The sequence below is a fragment of the Chrysoperla carnea genome, chromosome 2 (assembly GCF_905475395.1).
Source record: "Chrysoperla carnea chromosome 2, inChrCarn1.1, whole genome shotgun sequence".
Lineage (NCBI taxonomy): Eukaryota > Metazoa > Arthropoda > Insecta > Neuroptera > Chrysopidae > Chrysoperla > Chrysoperla carnea.
This window is the reverse complement of record NC_058338.1, coordinates 73429404-73457285: the sequence shown is the minus strand read 5'-3', so window position 1 is coordinate 73457285 and position 27882 is coordinate 73429404. Positions and strand designations below refer to the sequence as shown.

Genomic DNA, 27882 nt, shown 5'->3' with positions numbered 1-27882 from the left:
AATCAATTAATTGTATATTTTTATCTTATATTTAAATATTAACAATGTTTTTTTATTTTATTTATTTTTTTTATTTTTGTATACATTTTTTTTTTAAATTATAATTTATAATTTTTTTTTTTTCTATTTTTTGTATTTATTTAACGATTGTCTTTCTCTGTTCTGTTTCAACGATTCGTTTAACTTTAAGTGTTTTATAACAATGAATAAAAATTTATTTACAATAAGAAAAGAAAAACAATTTTTTTTACAATTTTAATTTTTAAATTACACATTTTTGTGTTCAATGCATATCCCTTGACCACTCTTGTTTTAGTAGTTTGAATTGTACTTCATTGGTGGTTTGTATATTATGGATTTCGTTATTCTGGTCGTACTCATGTTGTAAGTATTTACAGGAATCCCACTTTGTTTCGTAGTTCACTAAATTAGCAACGTTTCGTTATATTATTTGACTTTCTCATGATATACATATTGTAAATTCTACCTACACAACCAAGAGTCTTTCAGTATGAGTTATATTTATGTCAACCTGATGTTCAATCGCTTCGCTTAGTTTAACTGCAAGACTGGCACTCTTTGGGTCAGAAAATATTTTTTACTTACTTTCTGGCCTATTGATTATTATTATAGACACGAGCAAATTTTGGAGTAGAATGTCTGAGGAATGATTGGTTTGCCACAGATTCATTATATGGTCAAATATCGATTAAATATATGGACACTTCCACAAGTATCTTAGCCCCCTTTGATATCGGATAATTTGGTAAAAGAGAGAGGAAAACTCGAATGAAGAGAATGAGAGACTGGCTAAATTTCACAAAAATCTATTAACAAAACATTTGTAGAAAGAACTTCAATTTCTGTCAAATGTATTCGATTTTCAACATGAGTTGATTTTTAAAGTTGACCACGGCTACCCCAAGATTTTCCTCTTCGATATGAAAACTTTCACCTAGATTATTTTTCATCAAAATCAGAGGAGGTACGATACTTAATAAAAATTCCTAAAATAACATGATCAGTCAATAAATAATCGAAAAAATCATCTCGATATCTTCAATAGTTTTCGCAAGATGTAAGTACAGATACGAAATAAGTTTCTATTTTTCATTTAAATAAATTAAAAAATAAAATCTTCTTATAAGATCTGGTTTTAATGAATCTTGAACTTAGAGGCTTGTTTTTCGAGATTTCTAGGCTACAAAAGCTCAAATTTTAGGGATATGCAATTCTTTTCTATGAATCTTTAAGTCCACAGTACTATTTTTGCTTTGTGATTTATATGTACACTCCAGATTCATGACCGGCGCACATCTTTTTAATTTATAACAAAATTTTATTGCACTGCCTTCGTTTTTTTTTTGTTTTAAAGACTTGTTTTTTTTTTTAAATCGATGTTTTAAACGCGAGTAATTTTTTTTAATTATTTAGATCTTTTATCGATGACTATTTGTATGACACGATAATTGTTGTGTTACTGCAGGTGATGACATCATCATATTTGATGATGAATGCATCATAGCATCTCAGCTAGTTGCACCCAATGCAGGTTTCATATGACCAGCAGAACCAAATTGTCCACCCAGATTTTGTTGTAAGGATTGTGATGATGTTTGTGTGGATGACATATTATTGTTCATATCACCATTATTTGTAGGTATACCACCACCTCCACCGCCACCAGGGCCATTTCGATTATGCCCGTTCATCAAGTGTTGTGGGACTGATCCAATGGGCTGTAATTAAAAAGAGAACAAACATTAAAATACTGTTTAAATGTTTATCAACTTTTTGGTATACAAAAGTACAAAAACAAAATACGAAAACAATAACTGGCTCTTATGAACAACGACAATGAACGACCATAGAATCCGCGAGAATCTGAGAATTGATCCTTATTGATCCTTAATTCAAATTTTCTTGAGTTCGATTTTATTTGAACTCCGTTGTTACAAAAATTAAAACAAAAATATACGAACACAAGAAATAATAAATAAATAAAATAAGTTGGATATGAATAATAATCTTATCCACAAAATTTATGAAGTAACTAAACGCCAAAACTAAACGACCATAAAGTAAATATTACAACTAATATATTATTATTATTACGGCACTTTGATATATATAATATTCGGTACACACCAATTCATAAAAATAAATCCGAACAAAAGTATAAGTAAGTAACTAACTGAAATTGTGACTAACCAAATTTAGTTCTAAAGCGTACCATAGTTGGAGACTGGTAAATCTATGATATAAAAATGAATCGCTGAATGTGTTGCAAAGTGAAAATCTCGAAAATGTCAATTGAAATGTAAACATCTCGACTGTTAAGCGGTACGAAGTTCGCCGGGTCAGCTAATATTGAATTTAAATATTTTTACAGACAGACTTTTTAAATTAGCTATCAAATAAAATCCATCCTAATTTAACTCCGGTTTCCAAAAATTGAATCAATTAAGTTGTGAAACTCATTGTATAAGAGATAAATTTTTGTATTTTAGCATACGCATCATGTGTTTATTACGTTAACAATTAAATAAATAAACAAATTAATAAAATAGTTTCTAAAAATAATATTTTCAAATTAATAGAAGTTAAACTTCAAGCTAATGTTAAAATCTGGAGGTTAATGTGCAATGTTTAAATAGCCTTATCGGATAAAAAGCTATTTAAAGAAATTGGGTCTAAGATTCTCAATATTCATTTTTTATCTGTTATTTATCGGCCTATATATAATATATATATTTCATTATAATAAACCGTACTTTGTTTACTGTTAAAAATATTTTTTCATATAAAAAATAAATCATATTTACATTAAATATTGACTAAACAGAAATATAATTATAGAAAACAAAATGAAGCTTAAAAAAAAAAACAATTAAAAATAATTAAAAAGTAGAATATTTTTAATAATTCCTAATAAACTTTCAGAACGAATAAAATTAAGTAATTTATTTACTCTAGCCAAAATAAAATCAATTGTTTGATAAACAATAAACGTAGTTGGCCATCTATGGTCTTAGAGAAGTTAGTGGTCATGACCGTGGTACTTTATTTCTATATGGTGTTTTATTTTCGTTTCATATTCGTTCGATTTTATTGAAATTTATAGTACATGTAAATACCTAACATTGCGCTATTGTTGCCTATACATTCTTGTTACAAAGTGAGGGGCATTATTCGAGCTAAAACAAGCTTTAGACACACATATGTTGTTGTATAATATGCAACCTAATATACAAAACATATTATATGAATGTATAAATGTGTATATAAGTAATATTTTCTCAAAAATTAATTAAAGGAATATAAATTAAATTTTAATTTAATAATAATAAATAATAATGAATTTAAACTATTTTATAGAGCATATTATAGCTTTTATTTAGTAGTTAGCGCTTTTATAGATCCAGGGCCAAGCGCAGTGATTGACAATAGTTTCGGGAAACAACTACTTTCACAGGCTTGTTTAAAAGATATTTCCTCTAAGAAAAGTTTCAATGTCACGACTTCTCTTTCAATGGCTCTTGAAAATTTTTAATAGCATAAAATTAAAAAGCTTAAAATTGATGAATATACATTGCAGGCAATAGATAAGGAGAAAAGTTAATCAAAAATAATATATTCCGACGATACCCGTAGGTCGACACCTTGAAAATTTCACTTTAGTTTTTTTAGGATCAGAAAATAGACAATTCTAACTTTGAAGACAATACACCACATGGTATCCCTCAGCACACTTTCCCTCGCTGAGCTCGCCCAAAACAACAACTTTACTATCATCTCTTGGATAATTAGACGGTCTTCAGTAAGGTTAATTTAGTGTAGTCATTAATTTGGAATACATAAGCATAATGGTTTAATAATATCTTCGTATTGTAATAATATTTGTTTTGATCGTTATATCTCCAGCCTTCATTATCGTAGCGAGATTTGTTAGGCCCTATGTCATATTTTGATGTGTAGCTTACGATACTATGAAGTTTCATCAAAATTCATTCCGTAGTTTTGTGTGGAAGCGTAACAAACATCTACATATGTTCACAAATTTTCACGATTATGATATGAAAAATAAGAGAAGAAAATAAAATACAATGCGAATGTGAAAACGAATGAACTAGCCGAGTTTTGTCAGATATAGGCATGAACTTAAATGATTCTCAAATACTACACCTGGCTCTAGACCTAATAGTTTGAGTTTTGTATGTATGGTACAAATGCACTTGGGATATTTATTCATTTAATAATAATAATAAATAATTAATAGTTATATTTACAATTGTTCTACTGTGAATTACTAACTAATGTTACTAAATGTATATGAATATATACTGCTTGTAGTATTTACTAATAGTCACTGTATGGCTGGTAGTTAGTTTTAGCTGTAGCTAGCTATATACTAAAATTCACTATTAACAATAATAATAATCATAATAATACTTTAACATATGAGTAAATACTTCGAACTCTGTACGATTACTAATAAAATATATTCATAGAGAGCGGATTTTTTTGCTGAAACCTATGTCTGTTTGACTCAAGGATTGAGCAAATAATTAAAAATTTCAGAAAACTTTATGCTTCGATATGAAAAGAGGTGAAGAAAAGGTAAAATCAACAGCTCCAATAGACACTTCTTAGTACCTTCTGATCGTATAAACAAATTTTAACGATCTATCCCAATTTGGAGGGACTAGCTACAGATGAGCAAGTTCCTTAACACGTCTTTTTTCCATGGGATATTCTCCAAGCTGAACAAATTTCCTAGAAACGTAGCTAAGAATAGTCTGGATCAAGACTCATAAAATAAATAAAAAAATAAAAAATAAATAAATAAAAACACTAAATAAAAATCGGTTCATTTGTTTAGGTGCTACGATGTCTCAGAAAGAAACATAGATACATAAAGCATGCACACGTTAAACTGCTAGTTTTTCTGTGTTGGAGGCTAAAAATAATATCGTATGTTGGTTTTGTCTAGTGTAGTTTTGGGGGAAAAAACTATCACAAAAATTAAGAAAATGTTAATTGAGTTTCAAACGATATGGTTTTGATTTGGTATCGAATCCTAATTGTTTTAACTATGCTTAGAGAAACTAATTCCTCAACAAAAATTTTTATAAGTAGGTTATTATCGCTAGTTCAGTATTTTTGGGTTGGCCGAAGATTGCATCTACACAAATTTTAGACTTGTTGCGAGCAATTTCGGACATATACGTGTCTAGAATCACGTAAACTACTTTCTAAAGAATAATAAAGGAAAATGAAATAAATTACTCGCATTTTGCTAAAATCTCATGGAATGATTTTCTTAGGTGTAAAATATCAGTAGTAACGCATGAGTTAGTGGCGCAAATGTTTCTATTAGTTGATAAACAATAGATTGTTAATTCAATGGAACGGTTAATGTTAAATTGACTTACAAAATTAATAAATATGCAAATTGAACTACGTATACGTTATAGATGTGCAATAAATTTCGATTATTTGACAAACACTTAACATGTACGTCATACAAGTTGCTTAATTACTAATTCTTTAAGTGAACTTAAACATTGATCGTTAAATATCTATTGCTTATTCACAAATAGAAACATTTGCGTCACTAACTCATGCCATTTTAATGATATTTGACACCTAAGAAGCACATTCCATGAGGTCTTAGCAATGCGAGCAGTTTTTTCATTTTCCTTTATTAACCGATTTTTGTATCATTTTTTACTGTACTATATCTTTTTATGTTCATCTTGTGAGGGTACTTATGACAATATTTGAATCCGCTCTTTATAAATAGTGTACTAACTTTTATTTACAGTCATTCGGTTGATATAGGTATTCACATTACATAATAATTTACAATTGCAATTAAAATAACAAAACACAACACACATATATACAAACACCATAATTATGTTAAACATCGATAACTACCAAGATAAGTTGATATTACTATTGTATACCTATGTTAGGGTAGGATATTTAGAGTTACAGATAATTTTACCTATGTAGATATTATATATGTTAAGCGGCAACACCGAAATTGCTCGTTCAATGTTTTATATATATACTAGCGGCCCCGGCGGACGTTGTCCCGTAAAAACGTAACTCCAATTCATGAATACCTATACTACGTTTAGCCTGTCCGCTAAACCCATCCCGCTAAACCCCAATTTAACTCCTATTTATTGGAGTGGCCTGACCTTCGACCTTTGGCCTGACCTTTGATAGTAGAGCTCACTGCGCTCGCATATGGCTCTAATAAATGCCTATTGACAATACCTGAATACTATTAAAAATACATAGTACACATAGTATACATAATGTGATATGATTTATATGCGCTCCCACCATTTAATGAAATTTCATTTTTTTGGTACGGAGCCCTCAAAAACAGTTGTACTGGACCAAATTGTAAATCTAAACCATTCTCGAATCTCCACGAACACACACAAAAAATTTCATCAAAATCGGTCCAGCCGTCTAGGAGGAGTTCAATTACATACACACACACACAAGAAATATATATATTAAGATATAATGTTCCAGAAGTCCTCAGCCAACCTTAAATGATACTTTTCTTTTAAAATATGCCAGATAAATGTTTCAAGGAAGGAAGGTTAAATGTTTACTAACAATTTTTGTTAGAATCATTTTTTCGGAATAAATAAAGAAATTGAATGTAAAAATAATAAAATATATCAAAACTTTTATTTGGGTCCAAATTTTAAATTATTGTTACAATTCATTACCGGACTTCATTAAACAGTGCTTGGAAATATTTAGGGATGCTCATGTTTACTTTAAAATTCAATTACTACGAATTTCTTCATATTCCAGAAAAATGTTTCGTACAAAAAATAGAAGTTAAGAAAAAGTGTTCGATCTTTTCATCTAATCAGTAAAAGTCCAATTTAAGTTATCTATAAGATATTCTCTTATACGAACAATTTTTCCCCAAAACATTTTTTTTTAATCTGATTTACCTTCCAGCATGATCTCATTAAAGGGTGGTTTAGCACTTCGGAGATATACTATTTGTAGTTTGGGCTCAAACACCTTAAAACATATCTAGGTATAACTTCGTTATTTATGAAAACGTGAAAGATCCTTAGAGAGAAGGAAAACTCATTCATGTTTTAAGAAGAGTTCAACAGCCCAGCCTGCCTTCTCATAGTTCGTTCAATAAGTGTTTTAGAACGATTATTGACCAATGTCGGTTTTGGAAGTCTAACAGTAAGTTTGAAATTTGTTACATTTAATAATATTCTACGATATATTACTATTGTGAATAACAATCGAATTTCATTTTCACACCTGTGAACTTGTTAAATTGCATTTCAAAAATTTGAAGAAACAACAAAATTTAATTAAAGATATAGGTATGAGTGAAACTATGTTAAATGAACGCAGGAGTTGGTAAATGTGAGAGGCCCATTTCTATTCAAAGTTCCTATGCTAACTTCAGACAAAGAATTTTGCATAGATAAGGTTCGCACTCAAAAACAAAAACGATTCAAATCCTTTGTGAGCCAGTACTTCTGTATAGTAACAGGCCTCATTTTTTCGCATATTTTCGAGTCCCTTCTTATCCTCCGCTTACAGAGAACTTGCCAATTTGCCAGCGAACCTCACGATATTCTCACATTGTATTCGTAGAGCTATACTGCCTGTTTATCGTTTTTCAATATAAGATTTTACCATGTAATTCATTTCAAATGCCACAGCCAACCAAATCGTCGATTCTTCGACGGAATTTCAGGAGAACAAATTCCCTTCAACGAAATAGTCTAGGTATTATAGGCCCGCGTTCAATAATTATCAACCATTCACAACAAATTTTTACGTTGAAGTAAAATTTGCATATTTTAAATAGGTACAAATACTCATCTGGAGTTGTGAAACAATATTTGGGGAATATTATCAGATAGTTTTTCATTAATCTTTATATATGATTTCAAATCATGTGTTATTAACTAATGGGCTCTATAACCTAAGTGTGTCCTTCGCGGACAGCCAATATAACCTAACCTAACCTAACCTATTAACTAAAGCGAAATAACTTCAGCCTTTAAGGTAAAATTTAGTATAAAGGGTATCGAAAGTAGATACATTTTTCGTTTTTGAATCTTGCCTTTTGATAATAATGGTGTTAGCATAAGTAAATCGTGGAAAAATGTTCAATTCTAAGTTTAAGACAATTTTTTAATAAATTTAATGCTTCAGCGGGAAAACCTAAAAAATATTTCGAAGAATCCGAAAAACGATTTGCTACTCGAACGTTTTTTGATTATTCTCATTATCAGTCGAAAAGGAAATTAATAATAATACAGGATCTACAAATTTTTATCAACTGATCTTTGTAAATTATACTAAATTTTGAACATCTAAATGTTATGTTATTTTAAACTTACTGGTGGTATATGTGTTTGACTAGCTTGCCTTTTAATATGCGCCAAACTTGATGGATTATATGCCATATTTGCGAATACCAAACGTTCTTCATAATCATATTCACATAATATTTTATTTTCACATAAATAAAAGCGATCACCAACACAGAATCTGTAACAAAATAAAAATAATATTAGGTTTTTTTTGTATAATTATTATTATTCATCATTGCTTCTATATTGCATACTACTATGCATAAACAATAGGTTGAACGTTACAGTAGCGATGCTTTTTAATAAATAAATATAACCTTTGTTCATTGAAAAAGATGAAAATATGATGATAATTGTGAAAATAATAAAACGCATACATGTTGAAACAGGATGACTCATTCTAAAAAATCTATCGCTGTTTTGGAAATATAATTTAAAAATTACTTGTTATTAAAAAATAGATTTAAAAAAATAAGAAAATAATAAATAATTAAAATAATAAAAAATAATTTTATTATTAGTGTATGACTACAAGTTTTTTTATTAGATCTCAAAATTTTTCTAACTTGCGTTCATTCTCAAGAGATTCAGTCTTATTTATACAAAATTTGTTTATAAATTAGATTGAATCTCTTGAGAATGAACGCAAAGTTCGAAAAATTTTGAGATCAAATAAAAAACTTGTAGTCATAATAAAATTATTTATTATAATATAGTATGTACTACCAAAAACCTAATATAAATTCAATTCATAAAATAAATTTTAAATTCCTAATAATGAAAAATGTACACTTATTGCTTTGATATATTTTATCAGAAAACATTAATAATATTAAAAGGTTATATTCAGTTGGAATTTTCAAAGAATCGTTTTTTTTTTTAATTACCGTTAGGAAAATTGATTTAAGTATATGCTCTGAAAATTTCAAGATGATCCGAAAAATATTCACGAAGATAAACTCACCAAAAACAAAAATTTTAACTGAGACTAACCGTTTTTGGAAACTTTAAGCGCGTTTTTCTCGAAACAGCGTTTTAAAATTCGGTGAGCAAGATTTCTCCGAAACAGCTCGACCGATCAATTTTGAAGCTTTACACAATCTTATTATAAATTTGCCCAAGGTATTAATGGAAAGAATACGATTTTTGAAAATTTTTCGATATTTTAGAACAATTTCAATTTGCAAGTTTTTTGTAGAATTTTGAATCGGAAGCCGCCATTTTCTCAAAAATCATAATTTTTAATATTGCTTCGATTAATACCTGTATTCATCTGTCGATTAAAGAAACTTTGTAGTTTTGTTTATTTTGAATAATCCAAACCAAAGATATGGTGCTCACCACCGGACACCTTTTTAGAAGGAACTCCAGAAAATCGCCTACAGGAGGACTTCATACTGGATGAAAAAATTTTGAAATCGGACAACGGGATCTTAAAATTAAAGAAATATCCTATATGTATACGTTTTTATATTTATGTAAATTAAATGGTCTTCCCAAAAAAAAAGAACGTGTTTTTTGCGATCGCAACTGGATGTAACCCCTTAAACAAGAAGAATTCAAAACTGACTATTAAAATTAAATGCCAATATAATCACTACCCTTTTAATAAAACTAAAAAAGCCGCATTTTGATAAATTCGATACGATAATTATAGTTATACTATTGAGAGTCAGAAACATATTTCCATTAATTGTTCTTCATTGTAAATCATTGAATTATCGCTGAGAAATTTAAAAAGGAAAAAACGGTATCTGCATTAGATTATTAAGTATGTACGTATCGATCTTATACTAAATTTTGGAGGACGTTCTGTATACATTTCAATTAAATAAAATCCAACAATGTTAGAGTGGGAGGTAGAAATGTTATTAAAATCAGAACAAAAACATTGCAAAAATTAAAATTAATCAGTGACAATTAAAAATGGGTAGACCAGAGTTATAATTATATAACGCTAATCTGCACACATGATGGGTATTTTGAAATTATAATTATTTTATACCGGGTGTTTGAGAAGATGGGTCAAGTAAATGCTCATTAAGACTCATCAATATAAGGGAATAAGGTTAATAAATCTGAAGGATACAGAAACGTTTGAAATAAAAGGTTGTGTATTGACCAATATCGCTATACAGATCATCTGATACCAATACCGATTTACAAACCATTGCAAAACAACTTATTAATAATTAAAATTTATTTATTTATAACAACTTTGCTTATGGTGTTTATTTCTATTTTATACTTATTCTTATCGAAACATTTCCAAAAACCAAAATTTCTGTTTTAAAACAATTCTAAAAAGGGTTTGTAAACAAAATTGAAAAAAATTTATGATCTCCAGTAAATGATTTCGTGCAGCTAACATTATTCGTTTATAAGCTTTGGCTTTTAAATTTCAAATTTTGATTAAATCGAGAATTTATTAGTTTTGGTACAAATTAGTGTTGAAAAAGATACTAAATTTATATACTATTGATACTATGAAAACGCAGAAGATTTATTGCTACTGAATAAAGAAAGAAGAAAGTTATAGCATAAAGCTTAAGCAACTTATTATACATTTCAAAGTCAGAAAGAAGTCCGAACAGAAGCACACCATCATCATTAGACACACTGTATATTAATACTACATTCAAACTGAGAAGCATGGAATTGAATTGGGTTGTATTTTTTTCCCATATAACGACAAAAAGCATTTTATACAGTTTATTTTAAATGATTCGCATTAAAAATCAATTCAAGGGTTGTTCATTTCGTGAGTTAGATAAAAATTATATGCAAAGGATGATTTAAAAATATTTCTACAAAACCTGCAGCAAATGAACAATGAAATATATGTTTCATAGAACAATGAAGTTCATAGAAATATATGCCTTGCTTTTTCGAAGTAGCTCAAAGAATGAGTATGTAATACTTGAGTATCTCGCCTTGTCTGACTTCGCTAAAAAAAAGAGGATTTTTATTCACGAGGCACTCAGGCGAGTACAGGCTAGAAGCACCGAGAACTACCGTAGCATCTGCCACCACCTGTATGTCAGGTATAGCAATGAGTTATTTGTGAAGTAAGAGGAGAGTATGGTAGTGAGTACTTTACTTTGGCCAACTTTGACGAATATACTCGGCGAGGATAGTCTGCGAGAATGTGGATCGGAGGTAAGAAGCGTTTAACACATTTTTTATAGCTTGCCAATACATAAAAATTATAACACATGCTCGAAACACTCCTTATGATTTTAGACAGGCATAAACAAAACGCCACAAATAAGGAACAAATTAAAGATTGTGCGACATAAGTTCCTGACACCTTTTGGTGTACGAAACCCATGTAAACTCTAATATTGTTGATTCTCGTTCACTTCAAAAACAAAAAGTTTGAATTTGTTTCTTAAATCTCATCATTTATTGAAATACAAAACTGAAAGTGTTTATGGCGTGTGGGTTAGTCCATTGACCTTTCCATTTGAATGGAATTTAAAAAAATTCCGGAATCTAATACTTATTCTGATAATTAATCAATTTTATTTCAAATTATATAGTCTTGACTGTTTGTTTCAAACAAAAGTATCGTTAACACGTTATATTTCGAAATAAGCGTGAATCTAGATTATCGTGGTATGTTTTAGAGTCCCGATCTATTTTTCGGACTTTACATATGTCTACACCTTATATATACTGATCTGAAATCAGTATATAAAAGTATTTTTGAATCACCTATATGCAAGGAAAAAAAGGGTAAGTATTAAATATACTTTTTTTTAATGGATGACATTTTCACAAAAGTTATAAAACGATTTAGTAGTATATATGCTTTGGAAATACGTTTTTTTTTCTGTTTTATTTCGGTATGGATTGTGGACATCTATTATTAAAATACGATATAAAGGTTGGGCTATTTTTAATTTGAATATAAATATACATAAAAAGGAAAGATTTAAACCGAGAAAGTTCAGTTTCAACGATTAAATCATTAGTTCAAATATTTATTTATTTTATTTTATTCGAATTTTATTAATACATCTTTTATTTTTCATAGAAAATGATTTGATTGTCAACGAAAATTTGTAATTAAACTGCATCCATTAAATACTGTTTAGGCAGAAAGGGTGTTTTTATTAAATGATTAATGCATACTTGAAACTTTGCGAGTGGCTCCCCTTTTGCAAGTCTATCAAACTTCTCTATACGACTTTATTTGAAAGTGCTGCATTTTCAAATGAGCATAATAACGAAATATTTAAGTTATCTGTCTAAGAATTGTGGCATAGAATTTGTCGGACACTATGACCACTTGATAACATTAATAATTATGAAGCAATTCAGTAAAAGTGAACCATGTATGTATTCAAAAACAAAAATAAGTACGGCATGCTCGAGGTGGTATACAAGCTCATCGGTGCAGTATTTTTATCGGACACTATATTTTATTGTTTAATATTTATTAATGTTATCAACTGATCATAGTGTTCGATAAATTCAATGCTGCGTTTTTTCAGATCGATAGCTAAATTATGACGTTCTTATGTATTTGAAAACGTAGCACTTTCGAAAAAAGTCGTAGGGAGAAGTTTGGTAGACTTGCCAAAATAGAGCCACTCACGAAGTTTCAGGTAAGTATTAATCATTTAACAAAGCATCCACGGTCTATTAATTAAGCCTCAATTAATTGAAAAATCCACGATTATCACTTATTTATTTACTTAAAATAATTCGTTTTTGGCATACAATTTAGTTTTAATCTTGTCCAATCCTCCAAGAGATCAATTAGTTTTATAAAATTTTTGGTTAAAAACCAACTATGTTGCATGTATTTTGTCAAGACGATTATCGACCGAAGAGAAATAATATCTATTTTTGTCATTAAAAATTTATCATGATTTTTTGAGAAAATATTACCTCTTTTGAGAAACTCTGATTAATGAAACCTTAAGTGCAATTTTCTTCAAAAGATAGAAAGATAACCAAAATTTTTGCATTCTTTGTAACATACTTTTTTCAACGCTTTAATCATGTTAATTTTTGTGAATCAACACAGTTTTGGAGCATTCAATCATTTCCTCCAGCTTATTATTTTCTCATGCATTTCAATTGTTATTTTAATCTTCCTGTATCCAAATAAACCCCACATTTTTATTCGAGGATATTAAAATATATTAATTTACATAAACTCTTTTATTTTAATACAAATAATTAAGCAATTTTGATATGCATAAATAAATATTTAAAAAAATTATATTTTTATACCAGAAAAAAATTTTTTTTATATAATAAAATTCTAAATATATGTATATAATAATTAAAACATATTTTATTTTATTTTGTTTGTTTTTTGTATTTTTAATAATTTTTTAAAAATAAAAAACAACAAAACCTATTAAATTATACAATAATTGTCACTCATTTTTTCCTTCATAATATTATAAGGGTAATGTGTTGTACCTCCAGTAATTTTAACTTCATTCTTGAAAGATATTATTATTTATGAAAAAGCCACTCATATGAAGATAAAGTTATGTTCCAAAAAAGAAACAACCGAAAAAATGATTGCTCATGTGGATTTATAAAGAAGAAAAACAATTTTGTTTTTTTTGTAAGGCCATAATTCAATTTTAACACAATGTAAACGTTAGAAGAGAGTGCATACATTTGATGATGCTATCTCCTAAAATGAGCTATAAATATCAAACGTTAAGGAGAACTCTAACGATTGGTGGACATGTGGCTTCTGGGTTATAGTTTTATTTCTGGTACAACACTCTCCTCCATAATTGTCACTCATTTTTTTTTCTTCATAATATTATTATTATATGTACAGTGTTTTTCCACTCATAATTAAATAATAAAAAAATTTTAATTAAAACACAAAAATAATGTATAACAATAAAAAAAAACAACATTATGTACAGGGTACGGTTGGACGCAGGAGAGAGGATTTATATTTTATTAAGGGGTACATATTTATTTTGTTGCGTTCTGTTATGTCATACATACATACACCCATGCGTACCCGTGGAGTATTTAAAAATTTTTTTTGTAAATTAAATTTGTTTTTATTATGAATAAAATATATATTTACTAATTAAAATTTTTGGTTAATGTACAAGATGATGCAGAAGAGTGTTTTGAAACTTTTGACTATATAATGCTTTTTGTTTTCAATATTAAATATTGATGCATCCACAACCTCGTTGTTACGGTACTCAATAAACGGAGCTACTTAGTCCTACACTAGCTGTGTTCTAATTCGTCTCTATTAGCTTAGTTGGTTAAGGCGTAACCAATTCTGTCTGTGGTATGCTTAGGGTAGCGGATTCGATTCACGCCGTCGAAACAAAATTAATTTAAATAATAATTGTGATGGGCTGGTGTAGTGCATGGTATATGCATGAAGGAGGTGCACTTAGCCACTGAAATTGAGGAACCGATAAATGAAATTATCAGCGGAAAGGTGGTAAAACACATATATGGCATCACAATGGGGGCTATAGCCTAAGTGTGTCCTTCGTGGACAGCCAGTATAATCTAACCAGGATTCAGTTTTTGCACTAAAATATATATATGTTATGGTAAAATTTTTAGACAAATAAATAATAAACTAAAGAAAAAATACTAACGGGAAAATTTGTACTTCAGACAACAAGTAAATAATTTCATTTGAGACAATATTTTCTTACTATACTTTAATTTTGAAGAAGTCAAATACTTCTTTTTTGGATTAAGGAGATATTTTTGTCGCCAGTGTTAAGTTTAAAAAAATGCACAATTTACTTGCACGCAAGCGATACAATCTCCTTAAGGAAGAATTGGGACCGTATTTGCTTATGTCTTTATTTCTGTTACACTTTGTAAATTTTATATAAATTTAGTTAGTTCAATGTACTAAACATGAATTTTTCCATTAAATTCTACGCATACAATTTACATTTAGTTCATCAAATTTTACTTCTCTTATGTGTTGACACATAAATAGCAAATGATTTTGTTCTGGATTCATTAAACAACATCATTTTCTAAAAAAGAGTACTTCAATGAAATTGCTTAGATTTTTTGTAATAAGTTATACTTTGTAGCTTTGCATTCTTCATGTTCGTGAAGGTTAGTAAATTTTTTTTTGAACTTAGATCAGGTTTCACTAATACTTAAAGAGTTTCCTTGACACAAACAAGATCTCTTGTCTAGTGACGTCTCGTCGCAAAAAGGTAGCAGACACTACTCACGTTTCGTTTCCAATCTTACAAGTATTTTAATAGCTATTTATTATTTTAAACTTTTTAGTCCGTTTAAAATTTTGTTTATTTTTTATAATCATTCTCAGTAATTGTATGATTATGTTCGATTTTTAAAACAATAAATAAATGTAAACTACGGAAGTAATAGTAATTAAAATGAGTAATAAATAATTTATTATACTAATAATACATATTTACAATAAACACTTACAAAATCATTTACGTTTTTAAACGATAATAAATATAATTACAATATTTAATTGAAGTGAGTACCATTACAAAGAATATACAGCGAGTTCAGTAAAACTAAAGTAGCTATATTCAACATGATTATTATTAGGCTTGTTCTACATTATAAAGAAGATAATAGGTATAATGTTAGCTCGCCATTTTTTATACATTTTACATTTTTTAACGTCTTTCAGCCTGTGTAACAGTCAAAATATTTTTAAATTATAACCATTTAAAAGAATTCAAGCGGCAGGAAATTATAGTATCTGTCTGGATAAACTTCAGAATTGGGTGAAATAAAAATATCCTATTTGTTAATCCAGATTATAAACTATCGATGTGCCAAATTTCCTCTAAAAGAACGTCGATCGAACATTCGAACAAAAGTTAAGCAGAACATTTTTGGAAGCCCTTAAACCTATTTGCATAGTAGGGTCAAACAATAATTATAACCATTACAGAATAATATATTTTGAAGACTACACCCTGTATCCAGTATAATTATGATTATCGAAACACAGGGCCATCCGAATTGATATTACATACTTATTTTATTATCGGTCAATGCACATATTATTAATTTATTAATTAATCATTATGTGTTTATTTATATACAGAGTGTTTTTCTTTTAAATAGCATATGTTTGAAATTCGATAATAGAGGCGAAAGATAGAAGAATTTTAAATTCAAAAACATTTTCCTTACTAAAAAGTTAACTTTTTTTGGTTAACTTTTTTTTTTGAAAACCGTATAGTTTATGAAAAAACTGACAGTAAAGTCAAGAAAAATTTTTTCTAATAAAATTAGTTTTTTGTTTTCTAAACACTACTAGACTGATACCCGCCCGCTTCACTGGGCTCAAAACCACCGCTTTAGAGCCTCCACCCTCTCTTAATATACAAAATTTTCAAATATGTTAAGTGTAAAATAGTCATAATTCATTGAGGATATCATAATAGTTGGCCATGATTTGTTTGACATTTACTATTTTAAATTTTTACGGAATTTTTTAATTTATGGTTAAAAATGTCAGATGATCATAAACCTACTCCATCTATAATCATCGTTATGAACCATAAATTAAAAATTTCTGTAAAAATTTAAAAAAAAGTAAATGTCAAATCAAATTAATTTTTTTTATTTATTTTGTTATATATCTATAAATTATACTTCATGTGCTATTATGATATATCAACTATATTGCTGTACAGTTTCATTAAAAATCATTCGCTAGTTTCACCGTGAAGGCGTAATAAACAAACAAACATGCTTACTTTCACATTTATAATATATAGGGATTTTTGTTATTTAGAGTATTTCTCAATATAATTTTTTTTTTTTTTTCAAAAATTGGATAAAAAAAACAAAAAAACAGATATTTTTAATCGATTTTTGTCAAAAACTTTCGATTTTCTTTCTATAAAGGATGAAGTATTAATTTAAAGTGAAAGTAAAAGAAATAGATCCTGCATTCTGCCCAAAGTACCCAAAGTATTAATACAGTTGAAGAACTATTCAATACAATAATATATCGAAAACTGACATCAACTGATATCAAAATTTTTAAGGATTGTGTAAGTGATAATTTTGAGGGCGAGGATTTGACCTTGATTATTTTGATTGTTAAGAAATCTTAGTTGGTTTTCTTAAATAAAAACCTCAATAGCATAATTAAAGATGATACAAAAAAGGGAAATGAAAGAAATCGCTCGCATTTTGCAAAAACCTCATGAAATGCGTTTCTTAGGGGTCAAATATCATTAGTAAGGCATGAGTTGTGATAAAAATATTTCAATTCGTAAATAAACAATAAATTGTTAATTCAATGAAATAATCAAAGTTAAAGTTGACTTACAAAATTAATAATGTTATACATGTACAATAGTTTTCAATTATTTGACAAACACTTAACAGTTATGTCGTACAAGTTGCCTGCTTACTAATTTCTCAAGAGAACTTTAAATTTGATCATTTCATTGAATTAACAATTTATTGCTTATTAGCAAATAGAAACATTTGCACAACTAACTCATGTCTTACTGGTGATATATGACACCTAAGAAACACATTCCATGTGGTTTTAACAAAATGCAAGCGGTTTCTTTCATTTTCCTTTATTAGCCGATTTATGTAAAATCTTTAACTGTAGTAAAAAATTTTTATTTATTTATAAAGTAGACCATCTTTTCCCCTTAAAGATGACCTTCAAGATCAAATGCTTGGTCTCCATATATATGGTTTCAGATATTTGAATATTCTGACAAGTTTTTGAAAAAAATGATTAATTCACAATGATAAGAGATTAAGTTTATTACTTGATAAGTTTCAAAATGAACAGGACATGTTTTTGAATTTAGAGGGATGAAGTACTAGTCTAAGCACCCTGTTAATACATTCAATAAATAAATTATTAATTATGATATATATTACAAAATTAAAATACCAAACACATCAGAGATCATGAACAAACATACAATTGTTGAAGGGTCCTGGATGATGGGTATGATGGAGGTGGGTGGGTTGATAAGTAATGTTAATGTTATTTGTTGTATCAGAGGGTAAAATGTGATTATATTTGTATATGTATATAATATAGAAAATCACTAATGATATTCAAATAATGAATCGGTTGTATTTTGTGGAATTGGTTAGTTGTTATATTATGCATATATTTTAAATAAATACATTTCATTGTATAAACTTTTGCTTAAACAATTAGTTAAATAATCAATAATAGTGTAATGTAATATAGCTGAGCTGGCCACGATTTTACACAGGGACGTTTGTAAAATTACACGTGAAACGTGAAAGACCTTTCACGGTATAAAATATTCAAATTTTTGCGACGATTAATAAAAAATGTTCATATCTATGTACCTAATATGAAAAGCCTGAGAAATATTGTTTTATGAAATACATAAGAGTTTAAAAAAACTTAAAAAACACGCGTTTGTAACTAGCTGAACTAAGAAGTACATAATAATTTCTAAAATTAAAAAAAAAAAATGTATGATTAGGAAAAAAATCATTTTCTCGTAAAAAACATGGGATGCTAGATTTGAATTAGTATAAATATTTTATTGGCAGATACTGGTAAAATAAAAGCCATAGCGTTTTTACGATACCCATACCACGCTTTTTTACGATAAAATGTTTATTCTTAATATCTCATTATTATTTTTTAAATAATAGAAATTATTTTCTACTTTTTAGTTCAGTTAGCTACAAAAGCATGTTCTTTTACTTTTTTGAACTGTTATTATATATTAAAAAATGTTATCTGGGATTCCACCACCAAAGCTTTTTTTGTTTATGGTTAATCCTGAAGATCCTGATTGGAATACTCATTCAAACTTATTACTTTTTTGTATTTTTATAGGTCCGTGATAAGTGTGCAACGGTTTAATTTAACCTGGGGTTTTAAAGTGATTGAAAATCACGTTCAAAGATTCCGTGACATAGCTAATACATACATGCTAAGCTAATAAAAGGCCCAACAAATTTTCTTTTCAAGTTACTTTTATTTACATGCTCTTCAATGATTTAACTAAATGAGTGAAACTGTCTATGGTAAGTACTAAAACTTCAATTTAAGATTCAGGCGAGATAATAAAAAAGACCACTCCAATCAAAGAAACATCTCTAAAACCTTCTAAGGTTTCAAACGAAATGTAATTAGTTAACGATTTTGCCATTATTTGACAGATCATAAAATGCAAGCAGGCGTTTCAAACTCACTTATTTTTATCAGGGATTGCGCTTTGCAGGTGTTTAATTAAATTAATAAAAATCTTTAGAAGTTTAGACTTAAGATAAGTTAGTTGCAAATTCTTTGCTTGTCGAATCTTAATTATTACCAACACTGACTTCCAAATATTTCAACTATATGGGTAGATATTATGAGAAAAATTAGCTAGAGATATCATTTAATTAAGATATTCAACCTTTAGAAAGATGAAAACAGATAACAGTAAACTTTTAATTAGAATAACATATTTTATAAATTTATTATCGAACAGAATTTACATCTATATATATTCTATTTATAATTTGAAGGAAGACAATATTAGTAAATCGAATCACATTTTCCCAATTAATAACATAATAGTTAATTACACCACAATCTATTTTAACTTAATTAGGAATATACACTTTATATTTTAATTATAATAACATTTAATTATTCTACTATCATACATACTACTATATCCTATCTATGAAGGTACTTACTTATCATCCCAACTGTTATAAATATTAAAATTATTAAAAGTAGTGTATATTATCATTTTGTTGAACGGTGTATATGTACTGAATGTATAAAAATATTATGTATACAGTAGAGACATAAAATTTCATCAATAACAGTTTAGAAACAGTTTTCGCCAACATCTAGATAATTTTTTTTGGAATGGGGAGGTTGACTTAATTTTTTTATCACTTCAGATGAAGAATTTTCACTTCACGAATAGAAAAGTGAAATTGGTTTTTAAAAATCTTTAGAAATATGCACAATATGAAAATTTTAAACTCCTAATTTAACAAAGAGGAAAATATCGACAAGTGACGTCATTTCACGGTTTCGCCATAGAAATTACGTATAAAACTTTTTTATTTCAAAAAAGAGACAGACAACAATCTTTGAATGTTTAACTTCAACTTTCAAATTTCGTTATGGTATCAAGTCTACTTTTACAATTTTATGGGTAATGAAATTCGGCGTCAGAAAACAACCCTTTTATATTTAAATTATTAAAATTTTCATTTCCACTAATTTGACTTGGCATCGGTATATTCGCTTATAACGAGTTCATCACTTAGGACGCACAAAAGACTCGCGAGAACGTCATTTCAACATTGACGCCAACTTAGGTATGCCATTTTGCCAATTGAAAGCTTACCATTTATTGCTTTGTAATTTCCGATAAAAAATTGTATTCAAGTTTGAAAATTTCAGTCTTGAAAATTAGGAAAACAAAATTTTTCCTATTTTCCGTAATTAATTCAGAAGCCACAAATACAGAAGCAGTGGCAGTCCAAAACGTGTTTGCTTTAATTAAGAAAAATAGGCCACGCAATCATAATTTTAAGAATTCTGAAAACTATATAAATAATTAAAAACCAAAATTTTATTTGTTGCATCAATAAGCAATTAAGCGTTATAAACTTGGGATTCAAATTAGTATACCTTGATATATTGGAACTATGTTCCTTATCACACGTTATCCTTTAGATTTGTGTGCTGGTTGGGACGTAAAACCAAACAAAAAAAAAAGTGCAACATAAAAAAAAGAGTCCAGAAACCGACCATTTTCACCTAGGTCACCGAGGAAACTAAAACTTTTTCAATCGATTCAGCTTTGCAATGAATTTTAAGAAAATGAAAAAATAGTATAATTTTCAATTTGTATTTTATGTTTTATCATTTAAAAAAAAATTGAGTTGTCAAAGTTATCAGAAGTTAATGATAACAGAGATAATTATAATTTGAACAGAGATCATATTGGGTTCTTACTAAATCAGTATGTTTTTAAAAAACTAATATTACAATTGATTCATACAGTAAAAACTAAAAGTATGGCTATAAAATTAAATTTATTACAGAATCAAAACGAGTATCTGATTTCTAAAATTAATACCTTAAATTTTCAGAAAAATATTTTGGAAATAAAAAAAGTAAGCGCTACATTTATACTGTACCAAAGTACGAAAGGAATACAGGGTATAATAAATGTTTATGTAAAATGTTAATGTATAATAATATTTTTAGACATACTGTAGTTGTTTACACTATACTTATTGAATATAATAATAATAATTATATATGATATTGTATAATTGGTTTGTATATATATGTTGAGAGTAGCAAACATTTTAATTAGTGTTCTAAATCATAATATGCTTCTACTACTACCTACGACTACTATTACTAGTATTACCTACTAGGTAATATTATTAGATAGGTGCTTGCTCATTATTAACATTTATGAGTGCTTATTAATTGGTATAACTAATAATATTTATATATGATACAGAGAATGTTGATTTAGAGAATACAGTGAAATCTTTTCATAAAAATTTATTATATAAAACTTATCATAAACTATCAAACCTTCAAAGATCAAAGAGAAATCTTTGTCACTCACTTCAGGGCGAATAGAAATTCGCGAGGCCGTTGTCAAGGTTATGCATAACAACGTTTTAATCTACGGAAATTCTTATCTGCTTCAGACGGACACCTTCTTCAGAGAACTTGAAATTATACATTGTATCTCGTTCACAATTTTACTGAAACCTTTAATTTATGGTTCAAAATTATGCTCATAGATGGCGCATTGAAGTGTCATAAGCCTTTTTTTTAAATATATCTCTATCAATGTATGAGCTATATTGTTGTACAGTTTCATTTAAATCCATTAGCTTGTTTTTTGCGTGAAAGCGTAACAAACAAACATCCTTACTTTCACATTTATAATATATAGGGATAAATAAATATTAGTTGTCTTTTGTGTATCTTTTTAAGAAGACAGCCAAAAAGCTTCTTTTTTTTTTTTTTTTTAACAGAAAAATTTGTCATAAATTATTAAGCATTCTTCAGTTGTTTTGGAACAAAAACTTTGTTATTAATATACGATTTAAAATGTGCCAGTTTTAGTCAACTGATATATTTAACCCATGCAAAAAGTTAAACCTTGATAGCAAATATCTTTCGTAATTTTGGAAAAATATTAAGAAAAGAGATCTCAAGGAGGTGGTTTATTTAATTCTATAAAAAAATGGAAAATAATTTAAAGCAAAATACAAAAAGCATTCTATCTGTGTATTACCAATTTTTCAAGTGGAAATGTTTTGGTGTAAATTTGTCAGAAAACCCGCATACCCTACATGCTCATTACTACTACTATACTCACGCTCATTGCTACCAAAGTCGATGTAACACTTATATTTTACAGTGAAATAAATATAACACATAGTATATTACGATCCTGGGCCAGAAAGTTGGATTAGGGCTTGGCTTGGCTTCGCTTAGGCCTTTTTATCATATATGCCAGGGCAATCTACATTCTGGCCGTGACTTGCTATGCTAACAAGTCACAAAAATTAGAACATGCTTTAACTTCGTTAGATTTAACAAGCCATAAAAGTTGTTCTGCCTGGAGTCAAATGCGACCAGAAAGTACCTACTTTCGACTACGGGTATATTTATACAAAAAGTATATTTCAATAAAATTTTCTATTTGTGAGAGAAATTTCTCTATTGATTAGACTAAAATAATATATCAATAACGAATTGAATAGAATACAGTTCATCTAACAATACAACATATAAAATATAAATTAATTTAATAATATCAAATAACAAATAAAATTAATAAAACTCCACTACACGTTATACACATATACATACAATATGTACATATATGAGAAGGTTGTCAGGATTGGATATGGCTTCGAATTTTGTGTATAACAAAAAGTTATTTAACTCTTATTCTCGCAAATTATTTGGGCTAAAAATGAAAAAGTATTTAAACAAGTAAAAAATTTAGGTTGGTCCTTTCAACCTAAGTTTGCTGGAGAATTAAGACAATGCCGCTATTATAAGCCAATCAGATTTGGTATAAAGGGTAATATACGTCGTGACAGGAGCAGTTAGACTTTAGACAGCCGGCTGCCGATACCAACATGTGATATAATCTTGATATAATCAAATGTTACTACAACAGTGATATAATCAAATGTTACTAGATTTAAATTTAATATTATTTAATATGAAATATCTCCGTTCTCTGAAATAGTGTCCCATTTTTGGACATAAGAGTTAAAAACTTCAGAACCTAACCAACTCTTGTTTAGTCGACAAACTCGACCCAACCAACTCGTAAATAAACCTAAAAGTTACATATCCCAGTTAGCTTACGTCTCTCTCCACTAAGCAATGTGTATACTATAAACATGCATAATGTGTCAAATGCCATAATCGGCAGCCGGCTGTCTAAGGTCTAATTCTTCTTGTCATGACAAGTACTAAATAATATAAATTATTACTGACGGGAATTGCAAATCATTTACTGTATCAGACGGTTGAATAAAGCCAAACCTAACATTAAATAATAGCATTGTTTTAACTCTCCAATTGGCCGATTGCTGAAAAGCGGTTACCGAATTTATCGCTTTGATTATTTTCATACTTGAGACCGATAGCTGGTAGAAACCTTGCTCTTGCCCGGACTAGACAGAGAGCTAATACAGACAACTTTCCCCTATAAAATATAACATACAGTATGATCAATAACAATTCAACGTTTGTTTCAATTACTATACACACATTTAATTATTTGATATAATAACACTGTAGTATAGTTACCTACCTACTATAATGTTGATTAGAATGAGATAGAATTATATAACATATGTTTTATGTGAAATGAATTCGAATGACATCATATACATTGTTTTGTATGTTGAAATGGGTATTTAAATTTTGGTCAATAATAATTCTATTTACAGTTCAAATAGTCCACGATTATCCTAACCATTCATTATTTTATATACATTATATAATATAATAGATTTGTATAAATACATTATATACCAAGTGTTTCATTTGAAATAAATGAAATTAAGGATCAAATTTCATCTATCTGTTCAACAATTATCTGTTTACAGTAACTTTACTGAAATCACAAACTAAGCAAATTGAAAAAAAACTGCTCATTTAACAGAATCATGTAAGCTACGGTGATGAAATCTGAACATTATTTGAGATGATTGATATTTCATTGCAAATTCGGTATTGATTGATGGGTCAAAAATAATTATAACCGAGGACAATATCAGCACTTACAATGAACGCTATTCAATTCACAAAGAAAACCATAAGGACAATATCCTTTTTCTTTTGTTGAAAATGTTTTAGCCAACGAATTTTGCCATTTCATGTTAGTTTAGAAGACATACGAAAAAGTGTTTATTTTTCAGAAAATTTACATTAATCCGTACATATTATAAATGTGAAAGTAAGGATGTTTGTTTGTTTGTTTGTTACGCTTTCACGCAAAAACTAGAGAATAGTCTTTAATAAAACTGTACAGCAATATAGCTGATATACCAGAATAACACATGAGCTATAAATTAAAAATATATAGATACTAAAAAAAATTTTTTTTTTATAAATTTAATATGACATTTACTATTGGAATGTTTGGATTTTCAGTCCTATTTTCTTACCATTTGAATCTTTATAACACTGTGAATGTCCGAGGGTGGTAAGTTCGAAAAATAGAAAATCGAGAAACTTTTTGAATTAAGTATCATCCACTAAAGGAAAGAGCTCGCTGGGATTACAATAAATTCATTTGTAAAGCGTTTTAAGATAGAAAAATTTCCACTCTCTTATATTCCTGATTTTTTGTCGCCTTATTTTACGATAATCATCCTATTTACAATAAAATTCGTTTACGTTGTTGAAAGTTGACCATTGAGCGAATGAGAGAATATAAATGTTTGAATTGAGTATATAAGACAAGGAGAAATATAGAGTTAGTATTTAGTTAAATTGCACTTAAGGTAGAATGTCCGTAAACATACTCTTTTACGAAATGAAATAAAAATTATTTTTTTTCCGAAAGTAATAAAAAGTACTGCATAATTATAAACGGTTTGTTTCTAAACTTGATTTCAATATAATTAAAACGTAATAATTCTCCATAGAAACAAGTTGAAAAATTGGAATTTAGCGTGATTCCGATTGGCTTATTGCCTCAACGGGTGTATATACGTCACTACCGTTTTTTTCAAACTATTTTTTTATTAATAATTAATAAAAAAATGGAATTACTAATTTAAAAAAAAAAAAAAAAAACTTAAATATACCTACTTAAGATGAATTATTCTTTCATCTATATATGAATTTGTATAAAAAAAATAGTTAATGCAAGTTCTGTATTGTCCCCTTGAGAATTGTTTAATTGAAATTATTTTACCAGGAAGGAAATTTTAAATATACCAGGAAGCTATAACTGATATATTTTAAATCATAGCCTAAAATTTTTAGATTTCAAGAAAACGGTTCTTGCTTGTCTTGTTTAGAAAAAGAATTAAATAAATACAATTTATAAATATGTAGCTGCGATTGAATAATTTGTATATGTATACATACGATGTATAATTATTATAAACAATTACACGTCTGTTGATACAATATATAATGTGCAAATAAAGCAGCATGTTTTTATGAACTCCACTATAATGGACATTATACTTTAAAACGTATGTGTGGTACAATGTTATGTATAGTAAGTTATATATAATATGTACAAAGGGTTCATTCAAAACACAATATTATTTACTGAAATTGAGAGAAATTCTAACAAAATGTTATTGGATTCTGTTGATAACGTTTTTATCATAAATGCTGATCACATAAATAAATAACACCGTACATTTACCCATTTATTTATTAATTGTTAGTAATAGTTATCAATTATATGTATAGTGTGGGTCAGATTTAAACGCATGCTTAAAGCTTAAAATACTTTTCGATTTTCAATTGATTACTAACCTTCTGTAAATAATAATGGGGTTTAACCTCCGTTATTTAAATATCTGTCTACTACAGAGTCCACACACAGCATTTTATCTTTAATTAATTATTATATTTTACAAGTTTTTTAGTCGGTTACTTTGTTCTTGTACAAGCTACGACAGTGTGATTAATTTTACCGCCTCATTAATTATAATTTCTCACACTGCCGCTGCCTGGATTCATCAAACCTTCTATGATCCCTACTAATGGGGATAGCAAAGATAAAAGATAATCAAGATCCAGGTTTTCTAAAACCCAAATTCAATGGGCAACATCATCTCGTAGAAAATGTGTGGTACAAGTCAATGATATCAATAGAAGACTGAGAAAACAATTAATCAGTAAATGAACAACAAAAGACCGCAATAGTAATAAAACTGTCTTGGAGGAATCTGATATGAAAATTTTAAAAGCAGAAACCAAATGTATAAGCAAAATTGTTTTCAAATTAGACCATTCAAAAATGAAATAATTTACTTATGCAATCTGCAATTCAAAGTATGGCGTCAGAGTTGATAATTTCAATCAATAGATCTGAGCATTGCCATCGAAAAACCGTAAGACAATTTCCATTAAAATCACAGACAAGGCAGTTCGACCGATATCGAGATACTTTAATACGAGTTTGTAGCCGGTGATAGACACCAATAAAAAGAAACGACTCAGAAGAAATATCCAAGCTTCAAATTCACAAGATTTAGGAAAATAGATCAACAAATGAAAAGTACTGCAAAAAAAGAAATCTTGTGCGCAGGAGAGTTTCATCACTTTTATCATATTTTCCCCTTAGTACATGTTTCTTATTAAAAGATGCTTTTCCTTAAAATGGGATTTGTCTTTTCAGGTTTTTGGATTCCTTATATATTCACATAAAAGGGCAAGAAGAAGAGATCAGGGCAAGTTTAACAAGGTGGCGACAAACGAAACACCATAAATATCATATCCATACTCTCGTGCCTTGCCCGAATCCGTGTACTACGCGAGAGTGTAAAGCAGGCTAAATATTTAAGTGTGCGTTATTGAATGCTTGACATCATTTGCGATTTTCTCAATAATAAAATTTGCAATACTCATGTTTCACTGTAGCTATGTTATTTGATTTTATGATACAAATTTGACTGTATTTATACACCTACCTACATAGTATTGTTGTGTAGGTATATTGTTTATATAAATGTATGTTTAATTGATTTTTGTTCCTGTTTTATTTATTTTTGTATTTTTGTTATGTTTTATTTTTGTTATATGTTTTGTTATTTTTTGTTATTTAATTTTTGATGTAATTAACGAATCAAAAGATTAAATTCAGTAAACAACATTCAATTAATTAAAATCGATTTTATTTATATATGTGTATGTGTATTGTATCCTATTTTATAAACCGACTTCAAACAAAAAAGAAGGAGGTTATCAACTCGACTGTATTGTTTTTTTACCTGC

General features: G+C 28.2%; 1 protein-coding gene across 2 annotated transcripts in view; it reads right to left on the bottom strand.

Moving 5' to 3' along the window:
- Window positions 1-237: 237 nt before the first annotated feature.
- Window positions 238-27882, bottom strand: part of LOC123293186 (LIM/homeobox protein Lhx9-like) — a 327991-nt gene continuing 300346 nt past the window's right edge. For both annotated transcript variants that reach the window (XM_044873920.1, XM_044873919.1), the window contains exons 4-5: window positions 8424-8574; window positions 238-1739 (exon numbers count right to left, since the gene is read on the bottom strand). In XM_044873920.1, the coding sequence (XP_044729855.1) occupies window positions 1530-1739; window positions 8424-8574 (361 nt within the window). In that variant the 3' untranslated portion in view covers window positions 238-1529. The remainder of the gene's footprint in view (window positions 1740-8423; window positions 8575-27882) is intronic.